The sequence below is a fragment of the Tinamus guttatus genome, unplaced genomic scaffold, assembly GCF_059628265.1.
Source record: "Tinamus guttatus ecotype Peru unplaced genomic scaffold, ASM5962826v1 Tinamus_guttatus_pri_ptg000079l, whole genome shotgun sequence".
Lineage (NCBI taxonomy): Eukaryota > Metazoa > Chordata > Aves > Tinamiformes > Tinamidae > Tinamus > Tinamus guttatus.
The window spans coordinates 2,757,094-2,775,205 of record NW_028288613.1 but is presented as its reverse complement, the minus strand read 5'-3'; the positions used below and the strand labels follow the sequence as shown (position 1 = coordinate 2,775,205).

The 18,112-nt window shown below is 49.2% G+C and overlaps 1 protein-coding gene across 2 annotated transcripts in view; it reads right to left on the bottom strand.

Annotated features, from left to right (window-relative positions):
- CTBP2 (C-terminal binding protein 2) overlaps positions 1-16,886 on the bottom strand; it is a 30,716-nt gene extending 13,830 nt beyond the window's left edge. The window contains exon 1 of one of the 2 annotated variants that reach the window (XM_088520055.1): positions 16,727-16,886. In XM_088520055.1, coding sequence (XP_088376181.1) covers positions 16,727-16,784 — 58 coding nt within the window. In that variant the 5' untranslated portion in view covers positions 16,785-16,886. Of the gene's footprint in view, positions 1-4,913; positions 6,583-16,726 lie in introns of those variants that run through there. The other variant, XM_088520054.1, reaches the window with a different exon arrangement.
- Positions 16,887-18,112: the final 1,226 nt, after the last annotated feature.

Sequence of the window (18,112 nt, the reverse complement as noted above, 5' to 3'; positions counted from 1 at the left end):
GCAAGGAGCCCTCTAACTGATTTAACACGCAGTATTTGAACACCAGCAAGACTTTTGATATTTATTTTGCGTGTGAGCCCTTTTTCTAGTGTAGTTTTGTTTCAGAAATCCTCAGCCATGAACTTCCCCTTACCAAGCGGAATTCCTTTTTATGCTCTGCTTGAGAATGTTAATAGCAATTCTTGTGCTAATAACCCAACTCCTAAATGTACAGGGGAAAACAGCACTTCATGAAATATTGATACATGTTTGGAATATTGACAATTACCTCCAGCGCTCCTTGGTAAAATCTGAAAGCAAAGAAATAGCAAACATTTCCTGTACTCATTAAAATACTGAAAAACAGAGGAAGAAACCTACTCGTTATCCATTTGACGAATATAACCTATTATTTTTAATAATGCACAGGCATTTAATGCATGAAATTTACAGCTTCTCTTGCTTAAAGAAAGCATTGGTTTTGTAGATCTAATTTTAAGAAATGCAATAAAAGTAAGTTTTATGGAGCTGATCGCTTTTGCAGGAGTAAAATCGTGTGTCTATTGAACTCAAAGGCAGAAGTAGCATTTATTTAGATGGAATCACAACAGCACGCTCTTCACTCCCTGTTGCAGTTCGGAAACCCCTTGTCCGTGGCATAGAGCAATTCCCCCCAAATGAGAAATACTCATTTACTTGACTGTTCTTTTGCAAGAAAAATAAACAGAACAGGGGGTGGGAAGGGGCTGCTTCCCCTCTTGCTCAGATGCACTGGATGTGAGCAGGAATTCAAGGCCGGGGATCACTTGCCATCACGGTGGGTGGCAGCTGCCACCAGCTGGGACAGCTCCCGGCCCTCTTCCCACCAGGACAGCGTGGACACGGGCAAGCTCTCCGCACCCCCTTCTCTCTTCCACGGCACATCTTCATCAAGGTATGTTTGGAATATTAATTGGAACCGCTATTCTAGGGCAAGTTGCACGGCCAACCTAGCAAAGAGCTTCATAACCCAACCAAGTCCCTTCTGGACAAGGGCGAAGGCCCCAACGGTAACGCAGGGAGGAGACGGGGACACCAGAGAGGCAGAAAACAACATTTATGGCCAGCAAACGTGGCAACATCGAGGCCTTCTGCATTACCTGGGCAAGGCAGTGACGCTGCCCAGGCTTCGGGGAAGCTAAAACTAACACTGCTTAGGAAAAATAATGTGTATGGCAAAAAAACGCCAGCACGTTAGCACGTCTTCAACAAGCATGAGCCAGGGCAGGCAGAGCGATTATAAATCAGCTTTCTTTAGCAAAAGCCAGGGGAAGACTGTTAATGTCAGGTTTTATTTAGGTGCAAAAGTCAAAAGCTAGTCTGCCAGTTGCTATATATAAACCTTACTAATATGTGTCCTACGTCTGCAGCATTTATTTTAAATCAGGGGCTTAATGATTTTGGTGCTCTGCTTTTTAAGGATTCATCTGAGCACCTACTTCTCTTTTAAAAATAACATGCAATCCAGGGGTGCAGCATTTTCATTAAACCTGTCTGCAGCTGAATGCTATGAGAAAGACAAGGAGAAGAAAAAAGTTTAATACAATAATGATCAGAAACCTTTAAATTTTCTCCCCTCTGTGAACACTTTATGTTTGTAGCTATGGAAACTACTTAGGAGAAACCTAAAAAAACTGTCGGCAAATATAGGCAGAAAATGATCTGGATATATGAAAGTCCTAACAATGATAGAGACCTACAGACACAGGGCGAAAGGGAAGCGCAAATTGAAGATGACAACACTTGTGCATCTGACAACATGTACTCCCCAGACAGGCCAAATTCGTTTTTATTGCCGTGGCACGCGAGTCAATGAATTGCAACTGGAATGAGTTTGACGCTTTCTATTGCTTTTGATAAAGCCATTACAAAAGGGTGTTTCAGCCTTTGAAAGAAGTCCGTGAAGAGCGTGTTCCCTGCCATCAGGGAAACACGTAACGGCCAACACAGTGAGCACGTTATTAAGGTAATTTCCAGACGTCTCTTGCTATTTCCCCGCGCACGCAGGGCAGCTGCGGCACTTTGGGACCCGCTGGTGGCACCTCTGCTGCCCAGGGGAGCCTGGGGGAGCTCCCTGGGTGTCCGACGCTCAGCGGCGCCTTCCCGAGGCTCTCCCAAGCTCCCTGGATGCAGCATTCCCGCCCGGATCCCTGCCGTGCCGCAGGGGACTGCCCCAGCAGCCTGCTTATTTCCAGCGAGCCTTTGCCCAGGGAACACCCGGGAACGGCGGCACCGGGAAGCGTTAAAGGGCGTAAGCAGAGCTGAGCTAATCGTGGTGAAAAGCACTCGTGGCCGGGCCGTAAGCCGATAAAGGGAAGATGAGGCTCCCACACAGCAGGGAGAATTACAGACCTCAGGAAGGCAGCGGCTCTTGGCCTGGCTTCCCCTGCGCAGCAAGCGGCACCATTTCAACATCTACCTGGGCTGCATCCCAAGACGCTCCTTCACGGGACGATGAGGACCTCGGGACGGACACCCGCGGCCCTCTGCGTGTGTGTGAGCGGAGCCGTGACCCAAGGAGCGCGGCTGGGAGGAAGCCCTGCTCCTCCTTCCAGCGCCCCAGCGGCAGCGACTCTGCAGGAGAGCCCACCCAGCTCCCACAGACCTTCGTTATCCACCAGCCAACCGCTCCAAGACTGAAAAGTCGGAAGGAAAAAACAGAAACAGGGCGACCTAACAAAAGCATCAGCAATAGAATGGGAAAACGCTTTGGGGAAGCAGAGCCTGACCGTTGACCACTGCTTGCTCTGCGCTTTGCTGACCGGCTGCTCCTCTGTTTCCACGATACGGATGCAGCACGAGCCGGGCATGGAGCTCTCCGGGCAGCACCCGCCACCGCACACGGCTTTGGCTCCCGTGCCCTGCATTTCCCTGGCGGCTACGTGGAGCCCTCGTGCTTCACCCCTTGGCTTCCCGCAGGTTGATAGGGTTGTTCTGGATTTATCAGGTTTCTGTCATAAACTGAACGCTTTCATCAAAAGCACAAACAATCCCTCAGCCCAGCCAAGCCCAAACCTTCAGCCTTTAATCCCTGCGCTTCCATTTGCAGCGTATCCTACCTTGGCTTCTGCTTAGAAATATATGTTTAAAGGCAGAAGGACGTCGCGCGCTATTTGGGAAAGGAAAAGGGGGGAAAAACCGAAGCAAGGGCGATTTTGCAGGTCCTCCACTTCAGCGAAACCTTGCAGGGCCTTCGCCAAGCAGATAATCTTTCTGTGATTATGGCCAACCCCTCCCGTTGCTTAGCAACACATAATTAAGGAATATGTTTTCAGATCCGCTTTGCAAGCTGGCCATTATCAGATGAAATTACTGGAGCAACAAATGTCATCCTCATGCAAATGAGCCGGCTGGAGGGGGAGCCGGGAAGCGCCGGAGCCGCGAGCAGGACCCCGCAGCACCGCAAACGCTGCGGGCACGGAGCAGTTTTGGGGGGGATGCAGCCCCGGGCTCCGACGGGAGGCGACGGGGCGGCGGGTTCGGAGGAGGACGTTGCTCCCGGGCAGCCGCTGCAGCAGGACTCTCACTTGAGGGCCACCGACCGCCTCAGCCAGATGCACCGCCAATAAATTAACATCTTTGCGCTGCCCGCCTCGCGCCAGGGTTTTTCTGTTGCTGTTGCTGTTTTCTAGCAGGCTTTGGGAAGCTGTTTATTTAAAAAGAGTGCCTGGTGCGCTACTTTGGCGTCTGGTGCATGTCGACACACAATACGCGGCCTGATATTTAAGTGCTTTTCTATAAATCAATACGTTGCACAAACTGCACACAGGATCCGTAACCGTAAAAGAAGAGGCCTCTGCTTCCTCGCTAGGAAACTGGAAAGCTAAGGCAAGGGGGTGCGCCAAATGTCTGCGTTTTGACAACTTTATCATTTCCACTCGCAAAATCTTTCTTTATTTAGATTCCTGTGCAATGGCATCACCGGCCTGGCACCGTTTCGATGCCTATAAATGGTATCCTGTTATTAAGGCTGGGTGCACGCGCGCTCGCACAGCGCCACGTCCGCGCCGTGTTTGCACCGAGCTCGGCTGCCCTGCACCCAGAGAAGCCCCTGCTCCCAGGGGCACTGCAGGGGAAACATCCAAAGCTTGGCTTTTTTTTTTAAAGAAATAAGCCAAGCCAAAATCGATTTTCCCAATTCCTCGTAGGTTGCTTAGCGGGGGGATACATTCTCCATGATTTCCCAAAGCACTGAGCTAAGGTCGCTCCGATTCCGCATCCTGCAGCAAGGGAGCCGAGGACCTTCCGGACCCTTCCGAGGAGACAGGGAAGGAGAGGAGCAACCAGTCATTTTTATTGCTGTCGTGGTTAAGGACAGGCTTTTAGCTTTAAGTACAGGCCTATTACTTTAACAGTCCTATCACTGCACTTGCAGGCAATTCCAAAAGCAAATCAAGGGGGGTTTTATTTTATGTGCCCGATAAAACAGCAAATTAATAAGGAGAAGGAAAGGCTTAGGTATGGCCAAAGGTAAGTCGATTCTGGAATAACACCATTAGCTATCTGATAAATTTAGTCAAAACAATGCTAAGCATTTCCTCCGAGCAACGTATTTGTGCCTGATAACAACGGGGAAAAGTCAATCCCCAGCAAGCGCCGCAGCCCTAATTGCTCAGCGAGCGCAGTATCTAATCTCCCGCTCGGCACAGGCAGCGGCAGGATTAATCGTGCCACGATTCCCTGATAAACCGCCGAGCCAGGTGAGCCGAGCGGATGAAACATTCCGATTTTCGCCACATGGCAAAAACCAACATCTTTGGCCCTGTCCCATGTAGAAACCCCGCTCGCCTCCTTTCCTCAACAGGGGAATGCCGAATATACCACCCCGAAACCCCGGCAGATCTGACCGCGTGCGAGCACCGCCCCGGCCGCGCTCGGCGCGCTTAGCGAATTACTTGGTTCCGGCGACGCCATGGTGGAGACGATGACGGGCGGCCCGGTGCGGCGGCTCAGCTTGGGGTAGGGCGAGGGCTGCGGGGCGAAGCCGGCGGCGGCGGGCGCCGGGGCGGGCTCGCCGGGGGCGCCCGGCTTGCGCAGCGGCTGCGGGCTGCCGTGCGGGCTGTGCGCCGGCGACGCCGTCCGCTCCCTCTTCATCAGCTCCATGGGCACCGTGTACGTGGTGGGATAGGCCGTCCTGGGGCTGGCGTGCGGTGTGGCCGGCGCCGCCGCCGCCATGGGCAGCCCGGAGGCGGCCGGGTAGGCGGGCAGCGTGCGAGGGTGCACATTGCAAGGGAGGGGAGCGCTGTACGCGGAGCCGGGCAGGCCGAAGGCGGCCGTCTCCAGCAGGTGCTGCGTGGGCGCGCTCGACGGCCGCCGGTTGATGTCGCCCACCCTCGGCGAGCCCGGCTGGAAGGGCGGCTGCGCGGCGGCGCCGTCCAGCAGCGCGCCGTACTCGCCGGGCAGCTCGCTGCGGTGGCTGAAGCTGTTGGAGCGGGTCCGCGCGCGCAGGGCGCCGCTCTTCCTCTCCTGCCTCTGCAGCTGCATCTCCGCCTTGAAGTTATGGGCCACGCGCGACAGCACTCGGGCTTGCCCCAGGTTCGGCGCCACCGACTTGATGTCGTTCTCCTCCATCATGGCGAGCAGGTTGGGCGAGTCGAAGCCTTGCTGCAGGAGGGCGGCCACGGTGCTCTCGGACACCCCTTCGGCGCGCAGCAGCGCGAGCAGCTCCGGGTCAAACGCCTTCTTGCCGTCCGCCATGGGGAAGCCGAGGGGCATCTGCGCGTGGGAAGGCGTCACGGCGGCTTCGTAGCCGTCGTACGGGACTTTGGTGCCGTCCCTGCCCGGCCCGTAGCCCCGTGTCACTGCCGCTGCGCCCACGTTCCCGTCGGCAGCGACGGCGGCGCCGGGATCCACCACCAGGCAGGTCGGCGCCGTCTGCCTGCCCGCCGCCGCCTCCATGGCTCTTTCGGCCGCGTCGTTGTAGACGGGCCTGCCGGGGAAGGCGGGCGCCTCGGCCGCGTAGCGGGGGCCGGGGGGCTCGGCGCCGTAGCGCGCGGGGGACGCGTCCCTGCTGCGCAGCCTCTGCCCTTCGGCCACCCCCTTGGGCTCGCGGTACGCGCGGCTCGCCTCGTGCGGGGCGGCCGCGCGGCCCTGCAGCGGCTCCCACGAGAGCCGGCCGCCGGGCGCCCCGTAGCTCGGCGGCGGCCGCCCCGCCACGTGCTCCCGGTAGTAGCGGGGGTCTTTAGGCGACCGGGCCGCCAAGGCCGGCTCGCTGTAGTAGTCCTGAGGCGGCAGGGAGCTGCGCCCGGACATGGCAGCCTGCCTCTCGTAGTAGGAGAAGTCCGGCACCGAGCCCTTCCGCACGGGGCCCTGGTGGAAAACGGGTTCCTGGTACGGATACGCCTCCTGCTTCAGCTCCGCGCCTCCCTGCAAGATGATATCGTTGGGCCGGTGGTTGGGCTGCTCGTACCACCCGCCTTCGCCGCCGTAGCTCAGCGAGTTCCTCCTCCCCGGCGCTCGCTGGTACTCAAAGGCATTTTCGCTCTCCCAGTTGCCGTCGTACCAGCCGGCCGCGTCCCAGCTCTGCGAGCGGCCGATGTTGCTGGGCTTGCTGGGGATCGGCATCGCGGCGCAGCTACGTCCCGCCGCCCGCACCCGCGAGAGGAGGCGCCTCGCTCGGCTCGTCGGCTCTCACATGCATCCAAAGGAGCTCCCGAGCCCTTCTCGGCCTTCGCAAACAACCGCTCGGCGGTTTTGTCTTTCAGAGCGTCACCTGAATTATTAATTCCCCGAAACTTTAGGAGACCAAGCGCGCAGGAGCCGCTGTAACCCGGTCTGGCTCCCGAGCGGCGGCGGGAGGGAGCTTTTCTGCGCGATGCACCACGGAGGAGAGCCGCCGCGCTTAATCCAGATGCTTTATCCTTTCCTGCTCGGGACAGTTTGCTCACATGGACAACTGGCCCAGCAGTGTGTGAGGATTAGGAGCTAAATAAAACCTCTAAAGCCTTTGTTCCATGTGACATCATTTCAGCCCGATGAAATCTCCCGCTCCGACCCTGCCAGCAACCTCAATACCCGCTCGCCCATTGGGAATCTTTTTTTTTTTTTTTTGCATGTTATTTTTATCCATTTTTCATCTCTCTCCCTTGCCCTCTTTCCCGTAAATTCGCTGTCCCAGCCGGCACCGTGACGCCTCGGGAGCCGGCGGAGCCGACGGAACGGGCGCCCACGCACACGCGCACACACACAAGAAAGCTTCAGTGTCAGATCAATCTTAATCCACTCTGATGAAATGCTAATCCACTGCACACAGCTAAGGACAAATTAAACGGGAACAAGCAGGCCGGCCTAAAAAAAGGCCGGCGGAAGATACTCAAGACGGCAAAAGCGATTAGAAATTAGTTAGGTATCTGTTTAACACTTTATGAATATAGTAATTTGCTTGGGAAATTACATTTTTCCATCGTAGTTTCAAATTAGCTCTACTAACTAGGCTCCAAAAGGAGTCTTTACATTATTATCATAATACGCAAATCCTTTCATCATCCCAGGACAGAAAATTGTGGAGGTGTAATCTGGAATGTATAATTTTAAGACCCTAGAAGAGGTCAGGCAAAAGGAGGGGGGGATGAAAGGATCTAAGCCCTGGTATTACAAAGCAAAAAGGAGCAGGAGACTTTTGCCTATTATCTCCCGCTTTCCTCTAGGAAAGAAAAAAATGCATGTTTATGAGATGGAAAAACACTCAGAGACATCAGACAAAACTCAATTTGTATCTAGCAGCATTTCAATATTCATACGGATTAAGCTTTTCTTACACTTGGAGTATGCAAAAGACTTTAGATGGAATCACACCACAGAAAATAGTTATTTGGAAACATAATAAAGATTTCCACATATTTTCAGAAGAGATATTGAAATGGCTCCCAAAAACACACATTTAAATCGTCATATGCTGCTCACACTCACACGTCCCTTTTCACATATGAATAGTTCAAACATTACTTATTTTGCTAAGCATTTAGCAACATTTTCCATTTTCAATTAAAAAAAGAGAGAGAGACAGAAGGAAAAGATTTGTCCTTTTCTGCTGCAAAAAAATGTCTTCCTCTCCCATGTGAGCATCCCGGGACTGAATCCGTGGAAGAAGCAACAGTCACCTTGTCTCGGCTCGGTTTTTGGGACAGCCTGTGCCTTTTTCAGGGCTAATCCACAATAAATGTTAGAGCGCCGGCCATCACTTGATCGAGCATTGTGCTATTATGATAGCTAAATCACTAATACAGCCTAATGCTTATACTTGCCTATCATACTAATACCTCTGGGCTATATTTCTGACCCAAATACTGACAGGATCTTCTAGTAATCCCTAAATTTCTTTATTGCGGTAAATATGATAAATCCTCCTCCAACATTCTCCCCTTCAATTGCATCTCCAAGAACCACAGGCTTTAAAATTATGTTGGATATTACACAGACACACGAAACATGGGCCCCAAAAGATTATTTATGCAATTCTCGGAGAATATCTGATTGGCATCATATTGAATTAACTAACAAACTTCAGGCACATCGGAAAAATTTCTTCTTTCGTGAGAGTCGAAATGGGAAGACACATTTGTGGCTTATAAATAAAGTAGGGAACATTTTAACAAACAAAAACATTTTATTACAACAACATTTTGCTAAAGAATAAAATGTATTCCCAACTGGATACTGCACGATCTGTGCCATTTGTTTGTTCTGAAGCAGCAGAGAACTACCCAAAATGTATATGACAAAAACAATAAAATACTGCTCCCTTGAACAAGAGCATCTTCCATCATTGTTTGCAAAGAAATCATCAGTGACCTTAGCCACCCTCTTAGTTACTGGGCACCCATGGAAAAAAAGATGTCAGAGAAAAATTGAAATAAAAGCTGATCTCAAACAACTGCAAGGGAAGGCGGAAGGAAGCTTTGAACTTTTACTGTGTCTTGAAAAAATGCCTTAATGAGCCCTTGGGTCCCACACAAAGGAGACCTCACCCAAACCATGAGCCTCATGTGTGGTGGCCTCCCAACTGCCCCGCTCCGGTGCGTGTCCGGGCTCCGGCAGGACCATGGGATGGACCAGAGCCCTCTCCAGCCACCTTCGTGCCCGGACTCCTCCCAGCAGCCATGTGTCCTTGCACCAACGTCCCCATCGCGCGTGAGCCGCTCGGTGGGAGCCAGGACACCTCAGCGTTAGACCTGACACCAGGAACACTCATGCATATGGATGACTTACACCATCCACCCTGACCTGATTGGAACAAATTAACTCTTCCCGTGCAGGTGAACGCCTGAAGGACTCGGATGATGTGAAAAATACAGTCTTGACCTCAAGACCTGGGTTGAGCTTTAGTGCTGAAAACAGAATGATGGAGAAGATGGCAGTCGGGCCCATCACAAAAAAACAAGGCAAAAATCTCAGGCTGGAAACAAGTTTTGGTGGATATGAAATAAGTTTCTTTTCCTCTGCAGTACTGGAAATTGCAGTGAAGAGAAAGCCTGTTTTACATATAAAAACTGTCATGAGAAATCAGGATGCTAAATCTGCAACCCAGCTGTGTAAAAATCATTACTCATGTGTCCATAGCACTGACCTATGAGGAGGCGGGTTGATTTAAGCCAATTCATTCCAAATTTTAGAAACAAGCTCCGGAAAAATTATTTTGTGTAAATAAATGTTTTTTTTTTTTTAGTTTTATTTTTTATTGATTTTAAATATTTCCCAAATACAAATTTAAACCATGTTTCTAGTGAAAACATGAAATATTTTTCTTTAAGCATAGCAAATCGTTGGTGCCTTCTTCCAAGTCATTTTCCTTCCAGGGGAAGTGGAACGGAAACAACAGCGAATCTGCCAAGTGGCATTTCTGGCAAAATCCGTTGGATGAATTTTTCTGCCTCCCTCTGAGATCAATACTAGCAAGGCTATTTTCCCTCAAAAGGCAAAAAAATCCTAGCCATGCCAGTGAAAAATCCTCTACAGAACCAATATATCTAGGGTGAACGGAGATCCCGGGCATCAGGACACTCATCTCTTATATTTAGCTCTGCTACCGTCAGCAAATAAATTGTTTAAATTCTTAGTCACAGCTTCCCCTTTAATGTAGCAGGTATAATAATAAGCATCCACTCTCTTCAGATGTTGTTAAAATTAACCATTTTTGGTAATATGTTCTCAGTTGGAGGGGTAAAAAGCAGCAGAAAGTTAGTGGAGGGTAAATGCTGCTGTTCCCTGCACTCGGCAGGTCCATGTGTCCTTGTGCTGGTAACTCCCACAGCCCTGTGCACACACAAATTTGGAAAAAAATAAAAAATGAAATAAATTGGGGGAAGAAAAGCAGAAAGGAAATGGTCCAAATCCTTGGAAAATGCTGCATTTGCTAAAATTTGGCTCGGCAAAACATCATTTGCCGCAGTAAAGAGCACACTGCATAGACGGACTTTGCAACAGCCTCCCAGAATGAGAGGAGCACAAAGAGAAAATTAGCAGGATTGTGCAGGAATCATTTGCAGTAATCAAGGGAAGGCAGCGGCATCTGAGAGCACTCAGCGTGTGACCGCGTGCCACATGCTCAGGCTGATCTCCAAACGCGGGCAGCGTCACCGGACAGGCCATCACCACCAAGCCGCTACGGGCAGCCTCTTGCTGGACACCCTCTGCCTCCCCTCACTGCAGATTTTCACTGCTTTGAAGAGAAAATTAAAAGCCTGCGTCCATTTGTTACTCAAGCCCCCGATACGGGGATATAAATTTACAGTGAGCGCTGGCTCACACGCATTGCGGGCACTGGAACGGGCTACGTTGTCTCCTTCCTGCTCCATCTCGCCGTGCTGCAAGATCTTGCCTTGATGGGCAAAAAGCAACCGCCCAATAACAAAACCGTGGCAAAATACACTTAAAATCAGAGATCGCAGCTTGGAAGTGCTAGTAGGAGCACTATAGGCTCTTGAAGCATCAGTCACAAGGTTGCCTGGAAGGCTCCTATAAAAGTTAGCAGAAGTAATGTGAAATTCTCACAAAGGAATACTAAAAATACCAGATGTATTGCTCTAGCAGAAAAGTATGGACTTTCAAGGACTACAGAACAAAAATCAGTCAAAAAGCCAGTACGCAAGGTTCATTGGACACATCCTGCAACTATTTGCAAAGATCTAATTCATGAATGCTCTTAAAAATAATCCTCTAGAAATCACATCATGCACCTGGTCTCCAAACCTGGGCATCAGCCTTGAGGTCAAAGCTCACCGCTTTTAATAAGAGTGCAGGATCAAGATTTAAGTAGCACTTGTAATGAAAAACACAGGAATTACATCTGTCCCAGAAAGCTGGAGAGAAAGCCATCATGAAGTGAGTATATGTTGTAATTCTGAACTCTCCCATGCACGTCTGGGCTGGAATAAAAAATAATTCATCACGAGGCCACACCATGGTCCCGAGGGGAGAGACTGGGGCCCGGGGCTCTCTCCCCTGCTCCCCTGCTGATGCTCCAGAGCCTACTTCATTTTCAGACTCAACATAGCCAAATCCAACAGGAGGAAACACTATCTGAGCTCCAAAAGGCAGATTCACGGATTTTCTTGCCTAAAGTGACATAATCCCAAGGTCCACGAAGCCGAAGGTGGCCGGCCCCATACAGGCCTGCCTTGTCCCCAAACGGATGCTCTCCCAGCCCAAAATGATTCCATCGATATTTCCGTGGGATTGTGACATAACGGGGCAGACACAGGCCCAGGACAAGGGAATAGGAAGGGCAATCCTGACGCGGAGCCACACGTTTGACTTGTTGAACTGCATTCACTGACCCAATAACTACTACTATTAACTGGGCTGACACTCTTCCCATGCAAAACTGGATGCTTGCCTGTAACTACAGCAAATTTTGTGAAGCAGAACTGTTTATTAATCATTTTTGGGGTGCTAGATGGCAGTAGAGAACTTTTTTTTGCTATTTTGTACTTCTTTTAACTAGTAAGACAGCCTAAGGAAAGATAAAACAAATTATTACTGTAATGGTCTACATAAAAGTGTCAAGCAAGAAATGATCAATCCTCATTAAGTTTAATGCAACAAAAATAGGCATCCAGCTCTAGAAAACTTGCTCTTTGAAGAAAGATATAAAGCACATAATGAAAACCTTCCTGTTTTGGCACTTAAATCCACTACATCTGTTCACAGATACTGAAAAATATGAAAGAAAGTTGTGTAGTGTGTTTCTCTGCAGCTTTATTTTAGTATAGCCAGATGCCCCTCTTCTGTCAAAATATTTGCTAGCAAATATTCGGTAAGAGTCAGACTCAAATCTGAAAATCTGGTCGAGATCCAAACGTCTTCCCTCCAGAAGTATCTAATTGGGGAGTTGTGTCTCGGCTCTCGCTGGCGTTGTGGAGAGGCAGGATCATTCCCACCCTCCGCATCTGCCGCCCAGGACGGGAGCCTGGATGCATTTTCTGGGGGTGTCGCTATTTTCCTTAGCAATCTTTAAATGCATTTTTATTAGCAATCTTTAAATGCAAATCTTGGAATAGGGAGAAAAGCCACAGATACGATGGCAACGTATTAATCTGTACCTGGTTAATTTAAATGGGAAATGTACTAAGGATGAAAATTAAGTTGATGGTATGGAAGTCATCAGCTGTAATTGTTGCTTAATTAATGGCATGAAGTTATAATGCTTGTTAAATGGAACCTTGTCTTAAAGCAAGGGAAAATGGAGAAACACAAAGCGGATTAGCGGTGAGACACATATTAAGATGCCATAAATGTGGGTTTAAATGCTCAGAGAACACAAAAGAGGCTCTTGCTTTTTCTCCTTATACGTATAGAGGAAGCAGGTCTCAGGGAAAGTAGTGCTGCTCTTCGTAATAGCCCGAATCACCTAATAAAAGCATTTCCATACCAAATTCAGGGATACTTTTTCTGTAATCTCATCCGCGTGTGCCTCGCATTTTACATGGAAGCCTGGGGCATTTGGTCAGGATGCCTTCGGATCTGGCTCCAGTCCTAAACCTTGTCACAGGTGGCACGTCCCAGGGGACACACGACACACAACGAGTCCACACAGAACTACCCGCGTGGCCCTCGATGGGTGCAAACCAGAGCACAGCCCGGCGCCCGCGCAGACCCGGAGCGATGCCGAAACCCTCCGCTCCGGCCCGTGAACGTCGCGGGGGCTCCGCGGAGCAGCTGAACGGCAGGAGCCGACAGTTGGATGTTCAATTAGTGTAAATCAGCGCAGGGCAGAGCGGCAGCCGATCTGACAGGCCAACTTCCCCTTTTCTCCAGGCAAAACGCGGCAAGCAAGCCTTCCTTAAAGCCTGATGGCTTATGTCCTTTGAGGTGGAAACTTAAAAAAAGAAGAGATTATAAAAACATTTATTGCAGGGGGAAATCCTTCTGTTGTGTTTTATACTCGTGGAACAAAGCAAACTCAGGTCCACTAAAAAAAGAAAGGTCTATATTTATTCTAAATATGCAATTTTTCCCCAGGATAAGTAGTTTCTTCCACACTTGATACCATCTTTAACTCATTGTTTCTCATCAAATGACTAGTGGTGATAAGAACTTCCTGAGATAACAGGATCCCATTTCTAAGCAGTAAAAATAAGTATTATCAGATGCTACTTTGCATTCAGACTTGCAAGAATGGAAGAAAATTGCTCCACCCAATATTAAACATACTAATTCTGGTCAGTATTAAACTATACGGAGGAACAAGAATTGGAGGCAGCAGCTTTCCAAAGCTGTCTGGTCAGAAAATAAAGGGGGGAACATGGGAATGGAGTGACAACCACCTTCCTAGCTGCCCAGTACATCATGGGGAGGTATTTATGGAAGCTTTTAAAATCGGGCAGCATTCCCGGGGCACGGATCCGCAGGGAGGGATGCAGCTCCTGGGGGAACCAGTTCATCTTTGTGCCATCTCACCCACCTTGGCTGCTCTTGGTCCCACCACCTTCCTCGCATTCACTCCTTCCCATCCTCATCCCCATCCTTCTCCGGAGGAAAACGGAGCTGCCAGACAAGTGGCTAACGGGAACAAGCGCTAACTCAATTTCTTTCAAAAGCTTCTAAATTGGCCAAAATTTGCGAACAATAACAGGCACACTCCTGCCACCACAGCAGCTTTATTGGAACAGTTAGACCCATTTTCCAAACCGAGGGGGCCGCACGACTTCCAAAACAAACAGTCACCAGCTCTGTGTTGTGCTGTCCTCAAAGCACAGCACAACGCGCGTGTCTGTACCGGTGTCCGCATCCCTCTCCATCGCCAGCTTACGGACAGGGCTGAGCCGTTCTACAGCTTTTGATGGAGCTTTATTTTTTTTTTTTCCAGCCTAAGGTAAAAACTCAGTAGAAAATTGAAAATTTTAGCTCAGATAAATGCAAGGCATGGCAAAATTAAAAGCCAACAAGATCAGGATTTCAAATAAGGGGTGCTGGACCACTCTCAATACAGCAGCTCCACCTCCAAAGCGTGTTTTAACCCTATGTGTTTACACTATGTAATTAGACAAGATTACACAGACAGAAATTACATAATCCAGTACACACTATTTGTTTGCATGAGTCCTGGTCGTTCCTTCACTGGACGCATGCTGATATTTCCACCCATGCAATCCCCAGCTGTCTGCAACAACCCAAAAAGAAAGAAGAGGATAAACCAAGAACATGCTGAGCTCCCTTGGACCTCACTTCATGCTGATGGGCATCAGACACCTCATTTGTTCTTAACTGCTCTAAATGTCCTCACTGCAGGTAATAGTATCTCTGCTGCCCTAAGATTTCCTAATCCCCTCAACTCTGCATCTTGGTCCTACTCAAGAGCAAAATCTCTTGCCTGACCCAAAGGGCTTAGGTGCTCAAAACTGCTTGCAGAGAGAGACGATGCCCTATAAAGATGTTCTAACTATATATTAAGAAGAGAGTAACTGGTTAAGCTGAGAAATGCCAGTGCAGTATTCTGCAATCCTACGAGCCTAGGATTTGGGAAAATCCCGTGCTCTTTGCATTTTTCAAGCTAATTTTTACAATGCTGCTTACAGTCAGTTCTGATTCGCCGCCTGTAAATACAACACAACAGTGTCTTATAACAGTGAGTCCCATCATTTAAATCAAATCACAGAGCAGCTAGCAAATGACAAAATGTATTTTAAAAAGTTATGTCTAATGCACATTTACAGATTAAAAATGACTATCTCTTGGCCAAGAAAGAAGAAAAAAAGCTCATATATCAGAGGAAAATAATCTAAACTTCAATCACATCTAAAGCTCCGTTAGCAGGTCTGCCGTATGATCCTTTTGAATTTCTTGTACGCTCAGCAACTACATCTGATAGTAAACATCAAACCGGGAAGGCGGCTTTTGAAAATCCCATGCTCAGCTGACACAGCTCTTTTAAGTCAGGTTCAAAGCAAATTTTGAAGATGAGATAGAGTACTACACCTGAGTGTTTATGATATTCAAAAGGAGAAACGTGCAGCTCCACGCTGATGTTCCCTGCCTGTCCCTTCCTAACTTCTCACCCTTCCCTGCTTTGCCTCCCCCTCCAAAATTAGCAGGGCAGCACATCCCAGCTCTGCCCTGGCAGGAGTGGAAGGAGACCACAAGGATCGTCCTCATCACTCAGAAACTAAACAACTCCTGCCAAGCTTAAAGAAGTGGTGAAGGGAGTTCTGCTATGGAGTGCCAGAGCAAGACACAACGCTTAAAGATCAGCGCAGAACGCAAACATTTTGCTCTAACTTGCAAAGCACAACTTCTGGTCCTGGCCATCACTTGCTTTCCCTCAGGATTAACTTGCGCTATGGGAAGCTGCAACAGGAAAAGGTCAAGTACAGACTGTCCTGCTGCTGCAAAGCCCAGCAAGGAGAAGGTAAAAGCTGCCTGCACTGTATACAGAAAGTGCTATTAATAAAGACTGATTCACAGCAAATCTGCCACGCATGTACCAATGAAAGAGAAGATGCTTTCCTAACCATTTTCCTCAAATCTTCGGAAATACTTCAACAGCTGCTCTTCAATTTTCCATCTATTTAACATACAATGACAGCCAGGTTATGGGAGATCATCTGCTTTGACGCTGAGTGAACAAATGATTCTGATGGAAGGAGATCTCAGTGCTTCCCCGAGAAGGCAGCTGAACCTGAACTCGGGGAGGAGCACGGGCAGCTGCATCTGAAGTCCAGGACACTTGGGTCTACCCCAACTGCTTAGACTTTGCTAATTCGGTTACACACACACTGCACTGGGGCTCTGGACAAGAGCAATAGGAGCTCGTGTCCACTGCTCCTCGCCGTGGAGCTGGAGATGCCCGAGCTGAAAACCCTCCAGGAGGGATGGTGGGAACCGCTCGTTGCCATTTTGAACATGGCCTCCTCACCAGAGACCTCCAGAAGTGGCACATTTAACAAAACTGGGCTTGTTTATCGAGACAGAATAAACGGTTTTAAATTGGGACTGGCTAAATTATTTCAGCAGTAACTAGTGTGAAATGGCAAGACTTGATAATTAAACAAGAATCATGTTCTATAGGTGGCCTTTAACAAAGAAACCAATATACCATTTGCCAATGTTTCAACATCAATGTGATTACATTAGGGCCAACAGAGAAGACAAGGACCTGGTTATGGATCTAGATCTTATTATACTAAGTGTGGTAAAAAAAAAGAGGAAAAAGTAGGTTTTCTCGCTTAGTCTATCAACTTTTCGGGAAACAGAGGAACATTCTCCCTCCTACCTTCACAAATTCGGTCCAGTCGCTGTCGCTTGACTTTGTGTTTATCCACAAGTGCCATTCTCGGTGGTATTTTGTAACTTCCTGATCCAAGAAGCAAAGCAGCCCCCCAAGAACTCAGGCGAAATCAGAGGAGTTGGAGCGCATAACGGCCCTGGCGATCCTGCAAAGAGAAGGAAGAAGCGTGTAAGAAGGAGCGCCCGAACCAGCGAGGAGAAGAGCCAGCGCTCAAGCCACGAGCTGCCGGCTTCGCACTTCCAGCTCCCAATTCGATATATCCGGAGGGAAAGTAGCTTTGGCTCTTCCAGGGGTCTCACACATGTTTTCATGTCTTATTTAAACCTCGCCATGCAAAGTCAGCAGTGGAATGTGAATTTGCGCTCCCAAAAGGAGGCTTTGAGCAATGGCCTGGCTGTCACCATAACCTGCCCATGCCTCCAGGCTTGGAGGGCTAACGAGGACGGACGTTCCTCATGGGCCCCCGTATCGGCCACGTTGGACACAAATGTCCATGCACGTGTGGCTAATTTATAAAAAGTGCCCTGCAAAGGGGCAACAGCTGCCATCTCCTAAGCATTTTGGTGATACGGAGGAACCTCAGGAAGAGAGGACCACAGAGGAGAACCTAAATGGATTCTATTATCTTCATGGCTTCTGTTTCTGAAGAGGGCAAATGATTTCTTCAGTCCCTGAATGTTCAGGCCTGAACACGGGCTGCACACCCAGCAAGCGTCTTGCTGGCCATTTCACCCAACCACTTCATTATAACACTCAGATACGAGCGGCTTCTCCAGGCACGTTCCACCTGAATCATGGCATGAAAGACGAGACCTCATGCCGACACCTGAATTCAAGTAATTCTCCGCAACAAGCATTAATTTTTTACCAACTTATGTGATACTACCCAAGAGTCAACATCAAGCTATGCCTTTTTTTATGTTTTAAGATGAAGACAGATGACCCTCACAAGCGCTACACATGCCCACAGGAGTTATGACACTGCTTTCTTGGCGAGCTTGTCCCAACTGGTGGGTTGCAGAATGGAGACATGAGCAGGGATAAGTTTCACACTGCAAACGTCATCCACCCACATCCATCTCAAAGGAGGGACCAGGCAGGGCAGGAAGCAGCTATTTGCCACCCTGAGCCACGCACTCAATGTGGAGGAAGCGGGAAGCTCTGATTCCTGCAGAGCAAAGTGAAATGCCGCAGCTTTCCGGGAGGTCCTGCGGGAGGGAAGGGGAGCGCGGCACTAGCAGAGCAGGTGTGCAGGGCCCGACCCAGCACCCTGCTGCACTGCCCGGGGCTGGCAGCGAGCGCGGGCTCTGCGCTATGCGCAGCCAAAAGCTTAGCCACAACCTTAAGAAACATGAGCTTCACATCGGGTAG